The sequence below is a fragment of the Simochromis diagramma genome, unplaced genomic scaffold, assembly GCF_900408965.1.
Source record: "Simochromis diagramma unplaced genomic scaffold, fSimDia1.1 OVJJ01000545.1, whole genome shotgun sequence".
Lineage (NCBI taxonomy): Eukaryota > Metazoa > Chordata > Actinopteri > Cichliformes > Cichlidae > Simochromis > Simochromis diagramma.
Window position 1 is genome coordinate 6,939,421 of NW_024387371.1, and position 17,339 is coordinate 6,956,759.

The 17,339-nt window shown below is 39.3% G+C and overlaps 1 protein-coding gene across 6 annotated transcripts; it reads right to left on the reverse strand.

Annotated features, from left to right (window-relative positions):
- Nucleotides 1-6,068: 6,068 nt before the first annotated feature.
- On the reverse strand, nucleotides 6,069-17,292 carry LOC120719170 (solute carrier family 17 member 9-like). Of its 6 annotated transcripts, none has more exons than XM_040008181.1 (13): nucleotides 16,910-17,292; nucleotides 15,795-15,992; nucleotides 15,542-15,681; nucleotides 12,578-12,677; nucleotides 12,365-12,489; nucleotides 10,852-10,948; nucleotides 10,632-10,728; nucleotides 10,451-10,538; nucleotides 10,319-10,353; nucleotides 9,775-9,890; nucleotides 7,671-7,726; nucleotides 7,555-7,584; nucleotides 6,069-7,465 (listed from the first exon to the last, which is right to left on the reverse strand). In XM_040008181.1, the coding sequence occupies exons 1-13, from the start codon at nucleotides 17,032-17,034 to the stop codon at nucleotides 7,296-7,298; spliced, it is 1,377 nt and encodes a 458-aa protein (XP_039864115.1). In that variant the 5' UTR covers nucleotides 17,035-17,292; the 3' UTR covers nucleotides 6,069-7,295. The 6 variants fall into 6 exon arrangements, with proteins under 6 accessions (XP_039864115.1, XP_039864113.1, XP_039864116.1 ...); XM_040008179.1 differs by having other exon boundaries at nucleotides 10,313-10,353; XM_040008182.1 differs by lacking the exon at nucleotides 10,319-10,353 and having other exon boundaries at nucleotides 9,869-9,890.
- Nucleotides 17,293-17,339: the final 47 nt, after the last annotated feature.

Genomic DNA, 17,339 nt, shown 5'->3' on the forward strand with positions numbered 1-17,339 from the left:
GACGGTAGGAAGAAAGAACTCTTCTTTAACAGGAAGTGACCTCCAGCTGAAACAGGCACATGTGACAAGTTTGAGAACAGAAAGTATAGTGTGGATGCTTGTTTCCACCAAAACAAAAACTTTTTCTCCTGGCACAGTTAAGTGAAAACTTCTTATATTATTTAAAATTTTTGACTATATTTTTGACATCTCAACTTTCTCTGATATTTTTACTAACTCGAAGTTTTGACTTAGGAATAGCAAAAACAAAAAAAGTGTTAAGAAGAAGCTTCCAAGTGTAGAGACTTGCTTGTTGCATTGATTGTTTTCTGGAGGAATTCCATTTTATAAAATGTTGATTAAAATAATTAATTGCAAATATTTATTTATTCGATGCTAGCTTTGCATCATTCAGTTTTAAATAGTCCTTATCTTATATTGAGCATTAGCTCTTCAGTTCACCCTCTGAAACAAGGTGTTTTAGCTCCCTGCTTCTAACCCAGCCCATGATTTCAGGTAGCGAGGAAAAGAGCTTAGTGGCTTTACTGACCAGAACAGAGGCACAGAGGAACCATAGGTGGTGCTGTGGGAAATCAGAAAAGCATGCTTCAATAACCATTAGGACCATAGACTGTATGTAAAAGATGAGCGTAGGTTTCAGGTCACAAAACTGAAGCCACAGCAGAAATACTTTCAACCTTCCATCTTTCTAATGAACAGCAGGGGGCAGCATCTGTAGTTTGAAAAGGTCTGGTTACATAAAAGTCTAGCAAAATTATAAATTTAACTTGTGACCTCAGTAAACACTTTCCTAACGAGTTTATGGCCTCCGGCACCAGTTTTACTTAACACAACATAAAGGTGATTTTGTCTGGTTATTATTACAGCCAGAAAGGATGACTGCACGGGGTGTGCTTTATTGGCTAAAGACTCCCAGCTTCTCCTTCAGACACACCTCCGATCTTTACAAGTTCATGTTTGAATCAGCAAATACATTATTTACAGTATATCAGCTGCTTGTTATCTGATGTCTCCATGAAGATCATTGGAATGCAGAGGTGTTTCCAGGATTTTTTTAACGAGAGGACCCAAAAACAACAACAACAAGAAATCAATATTTAATCAGATGAAAATACAGATGCAGGAAATAGTCACAAATTTCAGGGTCTACTGAGGCAACTATTACCACTCTTGTAAATCCTATATGAGTAGAATACAAAAATCTAAATCACTGTATCATATGTGTGATATTACTGGATTATAATCTTTGCATAATACTCATACTCACAATACTTACATTCTATAGGTAACGTCATCTATAGTATTACAGCCTAACATGTTAGTAGAGTTTTATTTCGTTAAGTAATAAAAGTAATAATGTGATAAAAGCTCTAAAATGAATGGTCTGAAATACAAAAATCAGTGGTTTTATTTAAGCTGTAGTTCAGAAGAGGAAAGTACCCGTAAATAGTAATACTGGAAGTATAATTACATTAAAATCTTTTCTTAATGTGGACAATGTGATTCAAATTTATTTCATTATCTGCTTGGTTGTTTTTAAAAAATTAGTTTTCAGTTAAGGTATCAAGTGATAAAGCTGTTGTACTCTTTAACATAATAAATACAAAGCTCATACCAGTTTGCGTCATGCTGTTTGTGTTTATTTTCCTCCTGAAGACAGTTAAACACACATATGAGGACTTTATTGACATAAAGTAATGAACTGATTCATCCTCACTGATAGGAAAGCAGCGACAGGCTGAATATGAGTATTTTGTGGTTACAGGTTCTTAAAAAAAATACTTCTAAACCGATAGAAAATGAGATTAAATGATTTTCTATTGGTGGTTAATTTTTGATCAAAAGCGATGGGATGAGAAGCAGCAGATGCGCTCCCTCCTGTCTCAGCAGCCCTCCGTCTCCGTGTATGATGCGGGGATGGTGCAGAGTTTGATTCCTCTCTTGGCATTCACCGCGTGCCTTAATTGTATGGCTAATAAATCAAGGTCCGCCGTGAACACGAGGAGCGGCAACCCTGTCTCCCTTATCGAGGAAAGTTGGAGCTTCTGACCGTCACAGACAGAAAAAACACACAAATAACCCGACAGGCCTGAGCGCCATCACTCTGCATCGCCGTTTACATGTCTTGAAAATATGACCTGAATTTCACACCAACCATCAACATAAATTAAAACACATCACACAATGCGCGCCTTCGTCTTCTTTCCCTCCTGCGCGACCGTGAATTATCAGTCCATCGTCCCCGGCGCGTCTTCATTCCGTGACACAGCACCTGTCCTGTTTTATTCTCAGTGATGGATGTGTGGAGGTGAAGCAGGCCAGACAATGCCGTCCACAGTCCGAGGCGGGCGGGCAAGCCCACTGGTGATGCTCAGCCAGGCTTTGAGTCAGAGGAAATAAAAACCTGCGTCAGCCCTCCGGACTCCGAGGTTTAAGTATCTGACAGATATTTTCGGTTTTCTGGATATTTCACATTTCTCTACAGCAAAAACCGCCCCCGTCCTGATTTGCGTGCGTCTTTCATATCCCGGTGTTCACAGCTGAAGCAGTAACGTCATGACGTGGATCCGCTATGAGACGCAAAGTGTTTGACCCCATTAAAGCGTCTACAGAGCGTGTTAATAAAATATATGGACCCGATGTCGAGCGGTACTGCAATGTTTTCATTTCTGTGGGCAGGAAAAGATCCGCATGCGCTGACCAGGGTGCTGAAAGCGGACCCGCTGGGAGTCAGTTAACCGCACAGGAGCCTCTATACAGCTTCATCCCCTAAATATATTCAATCTAATAGTTTATAAAGTTGTATTTTCTTCGCTGTAACCGCATTAAAATCACAGAAGAAGCTGCTCCTTGAGGACAACCATTCACACATCTTATAAACAAATGCAACTTTCCTAATTATGCAAATAATAGAAAATATTACGACTGTGATAAATAACGAAAATGCATAAATTACAAAAAATGAAAACATAAAATATGCCGTTTCGCAGCATTTGTGCAACACATGAGGAACAACGGCTATCAGTGACTCAACAATGTGCATTTTTAAGGGTCTGATTCCCTTTCAGGATACAGACCGACAGATAGAACTGTCCATCATATCTATGAAACCTGAAATGGAAGAGAAATTAAAAAGCGCAACAATGGTCCAGTTCCGATGAAGCTGAAATATATAAACTCACCGCAGAGGGCGCCTGAACACGCCGGGCGAGATCCATTCACAGATACGTCACTAAACAAGAAACAGAATAATGTGCAGCTCATTCATCAGCAACAAGAATTATTGATTTTCATATTTGCGTCACCAACGATCTTTTGCCTTATTTTCTTTCTTCTTTATTGACATACAGTACTTAAATGTATTAGATCACCACCCAGTGTAAGGTTTATGCCACAGCTGCCTTAAATTAACAGTATTGGTAATTCAATCAATCAATCTTTATTTATAAAGCACTTTTCATACAGAAAAAATGTAGCACAAAGTGCTTTACATAGTTAAAAGCAGCCCACCCCACCCTCCAACGCACTCCCCACACTCTCAATACACATATATCCCCCCACCCCCACCCACACACACATACACACACGCGCACACTTAAAGAGTAAAAATTGGGCTGGGCTCGCATGAGCCAAGTGAGGAAACATTATAACAGAGAGCCGTCTGCACCGGGAGCCGGTCACAGACCGCAGCCTCCGGGCTGGGCACACAGCAGGAGGGAGGCCAAGGAGCCCCCCAACCAGGCTGAGAGGACCCCAGAGACCCAGCAGCCACGGTCAATAACAGCCCCGGTGCAGAGAGCGCCCTCCGAGGAAACACTGGAGATATGACGCAATACGATATATACAGGGTAAAATGATAAAATAAATAAGAACAGGATACAATATAAATATAAATATAAATAGAGTAAGAAGATTAAAAAATGAATAAGAATAAAATCAAGAAATATTAGGTAAATCCTGAATTAATAATAGAATAACAGGATAGAATAAATAAGCATAAAAAATAAATAAACGCTAAGTAAAAGCTAAATTAAAAAGGTGGGTCTTGAGCCTGTTCTTAAAAACATGTACGTTCTCTGCGGCCCTGAGCTCCTCCGGCAGGCTGTTCCACAGACGAGGACCGTACCACTGAAAAGCTGCCTCTCCGTGAGTATGTGTCCTGACTTCAGGGACAATCAAAAGGCCAGTACCAGAGGACCTCAGGGTCCGCGAGGGTTCGTATGGTAAAAGCAGATCTGAGAGATAAGAAGGCCCAAGACCATTAAGACATTTAAAAACCAATAAAAGAACTTTAAAATCGATCCTGAAACACACGGGGAGCCAGTGCAGCGATTCTAAAACCGGTGTAATGTGGGCCCGCCCTCTGGTCTTCGTCAGCACACGAGCTGCCGAGTTTTGCAAGAGTTGTAAAGTTGAAATATTCTTCTTAGGAAGACCAGAGAGCAGGGCATTACAGTAATCAATGCGACTGGTAATAAAAGCATGCATCAGCATCTCCGTGTTGGCCCGAGAGAGAATTGGGCGGACTCTGGCTATATTTTTTAGATGATAAAATCCAATTTTGGTTACATGTTTAACATGTGGGATAAAACCAAGCTCAGAGTCAAAAATAACACCCAGGTTTTTCACTTGTAGCGAAGGACATAGTGAAAATGCCTCTAATTTAGACAAGAGTTTCTCTCTCTGAGCCTCGGGACCGACAATTAAAACTTCAGTTTTGTCCTGGTTAAGCTGTAAAAAGTTTTCTGCCATCCAAGATCTTATATCCAAGATACAGTTAAAAAGGGCATCCATTGGTCTGGTGTCATCAGGAGACACGGAGATGTACAGCTGCGTGTCATCAGCGTAACTGTGGAAGTTCACTCCATGCCTCCTGATGACACTGCCGAGAGGCAACATATACAAATTAAAAAGTACAGGGCCTAGAACCGACCCTTGAGGCACACCACATGTCATTTTATGGATCTTAGAGGAGCATGTATCCATACTCACCATAAAAGATCTGTCAGAGAGATAGGAAGTGAACCAGTTGTGTACAGCACCAGAGAGGCCCACCATGTGTTTTAGTCTGTTTAAAAGAATAGCGTGGTCCACTGTATCAAAGGCTGCGCTTAGATCCAGTAGCACCAGGACTGAGAGCTTTTGGGCGTCCCAGTTACATCTAAGATCATTTAAAACCTTTAGGAGAGCAGTCTCTGTGCTGTGGTTCACCCTAAATCCAGACTGGAATATCTCCAGGATCTGTCTATCATTGAGAAAATCAGTAATCTGAGTAAAAACAAGTTTTTCTAAGACTTTACTTAAAAATGGTAAGTTGGATACAGGTCTGTAGTTATTAAAATCATTACAATCCAAATTGCTCTTCTTCAGAAGGGGCCTCACCACCGCCGTTTTAAAGGCAAAATCATTTTTATATTTAACAAAATCATTTTTATATTTTTGCAATGGTCGGTACAAAAACAATAGTTATATGATATTATATTGTTATATTTATTGTGGTTATCCGTGGATTTTCAGATTTACAGTGCTGATTTATAGCTGAAAATGATAAAGTGCATAGCTGTTATGATCAAGATGCCAAATTACAGTTATTTACATGCATTCATGAACAATTAAAAATAACTTTAGTTCTTGAATGTTATGCTTTATTAATTCCTGACCTCCAGAAGTCCAGAGTGCCCGCTCAAATTTAAGCATAAAAAGGTAAATTTACTTTGCTATTGAATGTTAAGGTAACTTTCTGAACCAAAAACACTTTGTTTCAGACAGGTTTTGTTCTACTGGCTCTCTATGATGTCACAGAGAGCAATTATCTCAGACACAAGATGTGAAAACATGTTCCACACAACTGCTGTTTTGAACTCATGTTTGTGTGGGACAGCCAATCAGAAGAGAGCTGGCTTTAAAGCGGGAGGACCAATACAACTGCTGCCTTAATGTGTTGTGGCCCTTACGATATTTGAGAGAGGCACCATCAATCAGAGGACGCCCTATGAGCACTTGGGAACAGTGAGAAGGAAAGACTCCCTTTAAACAGGAAGAATAAAATAAAAAGACATGTATGCCCCTTTATTTATTAAATTTATATTTTTATTTATGAAACAAACAAAAAAAAATTTTTTTTCCTTCACGATAGAAGTGGACTTTTGTAGTGCACTTTTCCCAATTTAAGCCTCACACATTTAAAAAAATAGTTTTTATGTTACTTTTTTTACAAGACTAAAAGTTCCTATCTCATATACAAGCCTATGCTTTCAAAAAAAGTACTGCAACATTTTTACAAACCAAATGACACATTATTAAAATCATCTGAATACACATTCCTAATATTGTAAACCAATGGTGAAAGTAAAAAGCCACTATTATGTTTTAAATAAAACCAAATTTAAATAGAAACTAAAGGAAAAACACCCACAAAACAAAACACCTTTTTGTAGATGTTAAATATCAACAACTGCACAGATCAAGTATGAACATTTAAAACACTTTTACGACCCAAACTTTACAGCACCATTGAAAACACCTGAATAAAGATGTTTATAATGTCATTATAAATACATATAAAAGAGTTGTTTTATTAATCCTGCTAAAGTTTAACATTAGGTCTTCAGTGCTGGTTAAAACTAAAGTATGCAACATTTAAACAAAACAAAACAAAGGAATTACAGATAACCTGAAACTCCTCCTATAAGCTCCTCCCACTAGACAAGACCTTGATCCTGAACCCTGATCTTCCAGATAAAAGTCCTTCACCTGATGCATACTCTACCTGTTTTTATATACACTTTTTTGTTACCTGTTCTGAAAAGATCTGTGATTGGCCGAAGTCTCCCATCACATATTACATTTTCTATTAAACCCTGAAAGCAGCCCAGGAGTCCAGCTGCCTCTCAGAAGTTTAAATAACCTGACAGGTTATTGTGATAAATTATGACCTCTATACCCTCTTGATGCTCTACTTTCTAATACACTAAATCTGCTGCTTAATAATATAATATAATATATTATTTGGTAAGAGTGGCTAAAATTATTTTGTCAAATAGACATAAAGTTTTCGACTCATATGCACACAAAATTGGGGGGGGAAAAAACTGCACGATAACTAAGGACATGTGCTCACCATTCAAAGGCTGCACTGCAACTATCCAAAAGTAGAACTTTAAACATGGCCAAACATACATACAGATAAACATTTTTGTGCGATGTATTGTGTATTACCTGATTCATCAATAAATAAATAAATAATTATAGACTAACATGTTCTGAAAAACGTAATTATCATAAATTACTCTGGGTCATATCTCAATAATCCTGGAATACTCCACTAGGTCCACACGGCGAGCACCTCCAAAGATGAGGAAGACACCGAGACCCGTGGCATTTACTAAAGTGATGAGGGCAAAGACCATGGACCATGACTGTGTGACTTCAATCAGGTATCCTGATAAAGACACCAGCACCACCCCTGTGCAAAACAGAAAGACATCAGCCATCAGATATCACCCCTGTGCTCAGCAATGTACACTTCTAAAAGGTCAGACTTTGGCTACATACCCACAAAAGAGCCCATCATATTCATAAAACCTGAAGCAGGAAAGAAAATTTTATTAGACATTGAAAAAGCCAGACACTGGGCCAGCTTGAAGAACCTAAAAACCACAGAAACTCACCAAACAGGGCGCCTGCACACGATGGTGTCAGATCCTGTACATTCACAGAAACACCACTAAAACAGAAAAATAAGAAGCAGACGAATTTGAAGGAATTTTAACAAAGATTTACAGCAGGAGCAAACACATCAGCTACTGTTTAAAAACAAACTATTGTGACTTTTTTTGGTTTTTGCTTTTTATCCAGTATGATAGGATTTACCACATCTGTTGCTTACAGGGAACTAATGTTAAAAAATAAATACTAATCTCACAAGTATTGTTTTTAAGCAATCATCTATAGTTGAACTTAGCGAACAAATTAGATTTGTGGGGGGTTTACTTGAGTCTTTTGTGTTATTTCAATGAAATACTGTGTTTTGATAGGTTAACTATGGCTTTTCATTGACTTCTCTTGACATAACTTTTACAAATTCATTCTAAGCACTAAAACCAACATGAAACTAAACAATAAAAACTAACAAATACAACCTGGTACATTATCTGGTTTTTGTGTGTCACAAAGCTTTGCTGTCAAGCACCAATATTTTTAAATAAGACACCAGCGAGCTGCAGTGTTGTTCTGAGTCACATGGTAATAAATGTGGGCACTGTAGTTTATTTTGAGTCACTGTCATGCTGTTGCACCAAATGTGCCTTGCTACTGAAAACAGAAATACATTTTGAATTTTCAGGACCATTTGCTGAAGACCTACAACCCAGCTGACTCACAGAGCCACAAATCTATTTTTTTTTTTCTTTCTTTACTGACACTCTGCATATACAGCATGGCCCACGTAAGATTCAGTGTCTAAAGCTGGTAATGGGCTTTGGGCTGTGTATTAAAAGGTGTTTCTCCTGAGGGCAATTAAATATGCTGTGTTAACTTTGTTGAGTGTGAAGAAAGCATTGAAATACGGACATAGATTTTGTTGCTGTCAATCTAATATCACCAGCATTACTGTATAACTACACACCATAAATACACATCTGTATTTGTAAGTATCACAGGTTTAGCAACTCCCAAGAGGCCTAAGCAGACAATGTTAACTGTATATCTCCAGCTATAGTCAACCACTGAGATCAGCAGGTTACTGTGAGACTGAGAGGATCACCTCCTTAAAAACCTAGTGAGTGAAACTAACATTCCTAGCCATTAGCATCCCTTGGCTAAAGATTTGCATGCTGCTCTATAAATAAGGAGTGTAAGACTCACTTTAGTTAATGTACCATCAGATAATCACTAAATTTGATCACAAGTCCGTTGGGCCAATTAAAAAACTGCATAACCTAGCTTTCTTTTAACGTAAAGAAGTATGAATAAGTTCTAAAAAACATTTGTTAGTTTTTTCATTAACAAAAATAGACGGTAAACAGCCTGAGAATCCTTAAAAATTAGCACTATTGCAACAATATGTCTCACTATGTGTCATTGAGTCCCCAGGCCATATACTGAACACAACTGCCTATCATTCAGGGTGGGTATGCCCAGTTGTTGTTTGTGATGTTAAATTGTTTTCTGGGGACCCCATTTAAAGAAACCAACATCAAATTGCACAACAATGCAATTTTCTGTGGCCACAGCAGTCTCTAGAGACCATCAGCTCAACTTTGGCTAGCTATAGTACACAGTGTTGTCATGACTCATATTTTAACCAATTTTAGCACTGAAAATAAACGACTTTCTCTGAATATTTTTTACCCTTTCTAACAAATGTCTCTCCACTCTTTGGCAAGAAGCCACTGCAGTAATGGTGACTTGTTTACTTCTGATACTCTGGTAGATTAATATAAGAAGTTACAATAATCCAAGCTTGAGGTGACCAGGGCATGAACCAAGAGACCACTATCTAATCTTTCTAGAACACACCCCTTTCTTTCTCAACACAGCACATAAGTCCTGGTTGATGGTTTGGATTAACAGGAGTCATTTTCCACACCGAGTCTACTGACCATATTATAACCTATTCTCATCTAGCGTCAAAAGCAGCACTGAGGTCAAGGAGAATGAGGATGGTGAGAAAGCCAGGATCTGATGTGAGAATGAGGTCATCAAATGTAAAAAGTGCCTGAGAAACCTATTAGTAGCTGGTCTGAGTATTTAGTATAAATCGGACATTTTTACCCGCTGGTGAAGGTGGTGAGACCCACAGCAGCACAAATGTAAATCACAGCTGCAGGAAATGTGACAACTCCAGAGAGAGGTAAAATAAACATACTTGATACTCCCATGGCAAAAAACTGAGGATCAGACAGAGAGACATACAGGTGAGTATTTAAAGGCACAGTCCACAGGCTAAAGATGAACAAAAGTGACAGCCGGGTGAGCAAATTTCTAATGGTTTGATTATGTCAATACTTAATGCAATGCACATGTTCATAGCTGTACTTCAAGATGGTCAGAATAATAAAACTGTGCACATAAAGAACAAGCGTTTGAATTTTTTTTGTAGTTTTTACACAAGTTTACACTTACAGAGCAGATAATGCAGCAATAATCTAGAGCACTGGCATATAAACAGTTCTATGAAAGCTGCCAGGCTTGTAAATACATGTTTAAAACAGACTGCATAAATTCCCAAAGAACACTTCAGTAACTAGTCAGGACAAATCTCTCACCGCACACACGCTTTTATCAGTTCAAACAACAGCTACGCTCTCACACTTACCTGCATTATCTTTCTCACAGATGCTACACCATATCCTACAGATACCAAACCAGAACATTTCAAACATCTTAAAACATATTCTAACTGCAACATAACACACATCACAGTAGAAGAGCGACCTTTTTTTGATACCTCGGTTAATGAGGAAATCTGAAACGTATCCTCCAATGAGTGCTGATGGGATTGCAGTTAGCCATGGAACAACATTATAGACCCATCCCTGCAGGAACAGACAGCTTCAGAGGGTTGTCATGTAGGTCCAGGAAACAGTGCACCATGCTTATTAGCTAAGTAGCAGTAATGGTGGAAATACCGTGGCATGAGGAAATGATTCTTTGAAGTATGTTGGCAGCCATGATAACAGTGTGTAGGATGTGCTGCATATACACATGTGAGCAAACACCATGGCCCTTAGAGAGAGAAGAAGATAGCGACCAGAGAGAGAGCAGAGGAGAGAGATGCGGTGAGGCTGGGAGACTCGCACAAATATGAGGTGGTAATTATGAAAAAATAAAAGACTTTATAAGCTGTACCAGACAGGCGGCTTCTTAAAAAGGCTCAGCCAGGGTATTCTTGACAGACTCCACTCTGAGTTCTTCTTTGTTTCCATCACCTTTGGGGTAAGTTCACCTAAAACATACACTGAGCATGAGCTTAGACTACCATCTTCCATTACATTTGAGATTGATAGAGATATAAATATATCAGTAAATAAAACTAGCAAAAACGCTTTAAAACACATCGGTCTTCAGCACCTGTGTTTCATAACAAGTGCTGAAGACTGATTTCCATAAACTGGCTAACTTGCAGAAATATTTATTTTCAGTGTTTCACTACTAGACCTTCATCAGGCAAATTTTTATGACAAAAAGAAGCAGTGTTATTGAGGAAATGGCTGGAATCTTACAGCCAATCACCTTCCGCACCATAATAAATAGAAGAATGAATGCAGTGTAGTGTGTCTATTACAGGACTGTCACAGAGGGGCGTAAAACTATTCATGGTTTCTTTCACAGCTACAGCCAAATTAGATTCAGCTGTTAACCTAACGTTAATGTCGACTGTTAGAGGAAGCACAGGCACAGCGAGTCCATGCAAACCCGACACAGAGGGGCCTCACATGCAACTGCACCTAATATCTCTCTTCAACACAATATTTAAATGTTTGGGACAAAGACATAGCAGGTGTTTCTTCAAATTCTGTTTGTAGCTTTCAGTAATTTTGGAAGATTTTAAAGTATTTTTAAACGCAAGAACTGAAGAAAAGTAGCTCGAGCTCTTTAAAAACAAGGTTACATTTATAAAGGAACTTGCAGGGATGTATCATTTATCTGCATAAGTGCATATAAACATAAAGGCCCATCAAATCAAACATATCAAATCAGACAGTTTGTGGAACTTCTAGATTAAAAAAAATCTCCTAGGGATCACCGGGAGACAAATATATGTCAATCCAAAAAAAGGATCCCTATCATAGAGACGCCAGATTAAAAGTCCCAAAGTCATTACACTTAAAGTCATTAGACATGAATTTATACATAAACTTTTATGTCAGTGAACTCAGGAAATGAGCAGCTGCCACAAACAGCTTCTCCATGCACCACTTTAGCATTTGGGCAACTGATTCCTATCATGATGTTTTTGAATCTACTCCTAATCTTCTGTTTTTAATATGAGCTTTGATTTTATTTTCTAATTTTCCACTTGTAATCACTCATTGGAATGTTTTTCAGTGAACAGACTTGCTAACAGACCTAGGGTGAGATTCAGACACTTCCTGAAGCACATCCAAGAAACCGGAGCAAACCGCTCTGTGTGGATGATGGGCAGCTTTCAGAGGCAAGTGCCGTTTCAGGGAATACATTCAACCAGCCAGGTACAACATAAAATCTGGGATGGAACTGTGACACCAAAACTGCTTTTGTTTTCTTTAAAAAGTGATTGAAAATTATAAATAAATAAATGAAAAAAGTTGAACTATCTGTCAAAGAAAAACAGTATATTAAGCCTCTTTGTTATTTAAGAATACATGATTCACTGCTGTACCTTTTAGTAAACACTGCCAAACAATGAGAGCCCAGAGTCCGGACAGGAAACCGATACTGTAGAACATGCTTTCCCAGCCATAGCGGTCGAGCATCAGGGTCCCCAACCCACCAGCTAACAATGTTCTGAAAGAGAAACAGAGATCAAGACAAAAGCATGCCATCAGAGATAAATGTATATTCATATGTCAGCTGTTATGTGTGTAAAACATACCCAAGATGTGTACCGCTTTGCAATGTGCTCATTAAAAACCCTCTCTCCCCTTCCACAACACGCTGTGAGCACAGGCTGGCCAAAGATGGGAAAAAAACACCTGTAAGAAATTACAAGACACTTTAAATTCACAGAGTATTCACCAATCAGCTACAACATTAAAAGCACATGACCACTGGGAGTTTTCCCTCTGAGGTGAATTCTGGTGTTTGGCATAGGGTGGTCAGGATCCTTTATATCCAGGATTAGTGTTGATAGCATGCGGCACATATCAACGTACAGGAAATGAAGAAAAACTCTGGTGTTATAGCCTTTATCAAGGTCCCTGGTGAGGGCCACAAGCCAAAACATGTCAAACAATAAAGTAGTGTAAGTGTGGGAGTATTAACCTCTCCAGACTTTGTCCTCTTCCTCTTGGACTGGAAGCTGGTGAAGTTGCACCCACAGTTGTGCACACAAAAGTTCACTACATTTACAGTCAGAAAAAGGACTGCTGTCGTTTCAGATCTATTATACATGTATGCTAGCCAAGAAAGACACCTACAGAACCCTGCAGAACTTGGGGGAGGAACTTGTGAGCCTGAGCTACCCCATCTACAATATGTTTAATAAACCTGGAGAACTGAAGGTTTTATTTGAAGGACTAGTTCAGCTTGTGGTCAGATATGACTGCGCTTACTTTTGGAAAACTTATGCTAAACATTATGAATCACATTCCCGAGTGGTAGCATGAAATCTGTACCAGGAACCAGCTTCCTTAAACTAGAGCAAGCTCAACATGCATCTGTCATTGTAACGGGTCATAGCCACGCAATTACTAAAAACAAAACAAAGCAAGCAAAAGAAAAAACACCATGTTGAACATGTTGAACTTGTGTGATTTTACTCTGCCTGACAAAACCAGTATGTTGGCATGGCTACACTTGAAGGTTAATGGCATTAAAATGGCACAACACTCAGCTGGATATGTTTTGTACTTTTTGAAAGTGAAACCAGCAACAAGTCAAAAATTCTGTTTGAAAATCTGCCTGCTCGCACTTCTGACTGGGAACACTCACTTCCTAACATTTATGCTTGTTGCCTAGCAACTGCTCTCAGTCAAGAGAACAAACCACAAATTCCCATTTTTATACTTTAGTTTTGAGCAGCTAACAAACTGGATAAAACAACTTAATTGCTGCAGCTTTTCGCTACTTGGAGTTGTTTTCATCACACTGGTGTTGTTCCCACAACATAATATTTATGCTGCTCATCTCAACAGACCAGTCACAGAGTTGTGATTTCATAGTTGCAGCTTGGAAAAACAAGTCTAAAGTGTGGCTCATTTTATAATATAATACTTAAAGATAAGATTGTTTTATCCTTTTGTCCACCACAAAGAGCTTTAACCCATGGGACGGAGTTCTGTGTGTCAGAGGAAACCAGAAGTATAAATGTGGAATTAAGCTGTGACCTCGGTAAACACTTTCTTGATTGCTTAATGGGTTTGATCACTGGATTTAGGCGACACAGGATAAAAGATTGGGTCTGTTTTGCTAATTATGGTCAAAAAAGATTCTGCAGAGCATGCTCACTGAACTCTAACATGCGACGTCTTCTCTTTTATTGTTAGAGCCACAGCTCGCTCACCAAGTTTGGGTTCATAACACCAAGGTGGTAAAAACACTCAGCTCGACGATGCATGACTAACTTTTGACTCATAGGTAGCTTGCTCAACCAGGTGAGCTGTAGCAGTGTGCCCATTTCTGAAAGCTTTTCTTCTTTTTTGTTGGAAACTTTTGACATCACAGGAACATGATTGGTCATTTCCCATGATGGCCCAGGAGTACCATTGATTACAAAGTTATGATAACATCACCAGCTATGGGTTATCAGATCCACCGTCCACCAACTGACTGTTTCCAGTCTCTCTCACTACTTTGTATTTACTGAACAGGCATCAGAGTGTTTTTGTCTTATTCAGTGTTCAGCATGAGACTGAAGATGGACAACAAGCTTGGACTGCAGTAATCTCCAGTGAGTGTTCTCTTCAATGCAGTGATTTGCTGGAAAGCATTAAGAGGGACTAGGAAAGACTGGTTAGGACAATGGGCTCTGCAGTTGTGCCATGCAGCTTAAGCCCTTGCATCAGTGGTTGAAAAAAAGAACTAAATAGACAGCTGTCTGTCATGAGCTTGCTCAGTAAGAGACTCCTGTGGCTGTCTTGTACTACTTTGAGATCGAGGAAGTCTTTTGTCTGCTGGGCTGTCCAACTCTTCAGTGCACCACAGAAGGGGAGACAGATCAAGACACTGATTTTTCAGCCTAACTATCTGCAAAGCAGCGTAAAACTCTTAACCCTGGCTCGATTTTTTCCTCTGTACACATGCAAATTTACACTTTTTTAGTTTAGTTTAATTCAGTTGCCTGTGTGAAAAAGACAAACTGGACTTCTTCTGTCATCAAAGAGGCTTCTTTAATAAATCCCTGGTAGGGGCCGACCCCTTTGGAGGTGGTCCTGAGGGTTGGGTCATTAACCCACTATTGATCATGTGATTTACATGAGCCAGTGCGTCAAAAAAAAAGGCATGGGTCATTATCATCACCAGGGGCAACTATATTTTGGCCACCCACAATCCATGCTTGAGATTGTTTCTTCCACTCGCACCTTGGTGACCTCAACAGCTCACAGGATGGTGGGGTGGGACAATGTCTCACAGAGGTTTCATCCGGTGACAGTAATGATCCACACCGTTTTTCACACTTTGGCCCCCGTCACGGGTTTATTACCTGCAATTCCCTGCCAGTTTTTGGAATTGACATTTTTGCACAGACAAGTTTTTAATAAATGTGTTGTTTTATATTGTATTGCTTTGCACCGTTATGTATATTTTTTGTGTTTTAATGTAAAGTGCTTTGGGATTTTGATCTGTATAAATGAATTGTACATTCTTACTAGAACATAATCACTGGTAGAATACTAACCTTGTAATATTCCCATGAGAAACCTGGCCACAGTCATGAGAGCCAGGGTGTGAGAGCCAAGATGGGCCAGCAGAGGAGTGCCAGCTGTGATCAGAGCCCATGATGATGCAGAGAAGAACAGGACACGCTCTCCTCCCACTCTAATAAACAACAACATCCTGAAACTCAAAATCTAACTTCACAGTAAACAGACCTGGAAGGTTATTTGCTCATTAAGCGAAGTCATGTGTGCTTTAACGCATCACATCCTTACCTGTCACTCGCGTGTCCTCCCAGGATCTGTGTGAGACAGTAACCCCAGAAGAATCCACCCAAAACCACCCCGGAATCAATTTTACTCCAATGAAACGTAGCAGCCATTGAGACGGCGCAGACAGGCATGGCCATCCGCGCACAATAGAGGAAGCAGGTGCCCATAAACAGCATCACGATCCATTTTCGAGCCAGGGATCTGTAAGGCAAACAGCTCTTGCTTATATAGTCAGATTTTGCAGTAAACTGTTTCCAACGAACTGGGTGAGCATGAGTGAAAACCAGTCTAGTGATGTCAGCAGCACTAAACAAAGAGTCTATAGCCACTGTGTGCACCTGCACTTGGACAAATGCAAATGCTCATACTGGCAAGTAAATATCCTCACAGAGATGGTGTTTGACGTGCTGGTGTGATAATGTTGGTTTAGTGCTTTAACGTGCTAATATTTGTTAATAAGTACTAAACGCAAAACACTCCAGAGGCTCATGGACGTCTCAATATTTTTGCAAGTAAAGCAAAGACAAAAGTCATTACATCTCAGGTGCAGCATAATTCTTTATACAGGGCTTCACAGCAGTCTGTGCAATAATCAAGAAGTTTAAATAATATATTTAAAAACACTGATGTCAATTTGTTGGTGCTACATCTAGTTGGTAGATGCTGAGAAACTCCACTTCTAAGTGAAAAATTTCACTTGTCGGTGATAAAATTAAACTGATGTCTTTAGCAAAATGTAATCTCAGTTCATCTGGGAGTTGCTGAGACATTTGAGCCTGGACAAAGCCAGATGAACATGTAAAAACACACCAAACTAAATGACATACCTAAAAAAGATAAAGAACTACCAGTACCTTTGTTTTCACGTTTTCACTACTACTGTGTATCATATCGGTCTTTACATTTCTAGTGAATAGTTACAGTACACATGTAATTTCTTTTGTCACTTAGTATCCAGTTGTTCTTATAAAAAAACAAACAAAAAAAGGCATTGTGAGTTAAGACAGCCATTTAGTGTATCAAATGAGTACATGCTTCAAGTGAGCTCTCAGTAATACCCTGACAGACAACAATCTAGTCATTAGCTGTTTTCTTAGTCAAATCTTTTGCCGTCTCACCTTGGCCATAGGTTTCGGTCTCCCGACTCCTCTTCTTTACATTCATCAGGCTCACAAATCTTAGGATCCAATAAAGAACCATTAGAGTCCTTCTTGTCGGCTCCTGATGTGTGTTTGTCAGCCATTCAGAGAACACTGCCGTATCTGTTATCTCTGCAGCCTTTCCGCACTAAAGAAACGTCATTTAGCTGAACCTCATAGCCTCAGACAGTCGAGCCTAACAGGTCAAACTTGTTTGAAGAAAACTCAAATGCACCTGGTTGTGATTTGCAGTGCAGACAGCAGAGGTCTCTGGTGGTTTTAGTGGATACAACATTTGCATGTTTCCCCTATAAAGGGCAAATGAATTTCAATATGAATTTTAAATCAAAATCCAGGTAATTTAAAATCTTCAATGAACTTTTATCTGATTAAATTAACTTTACTTATT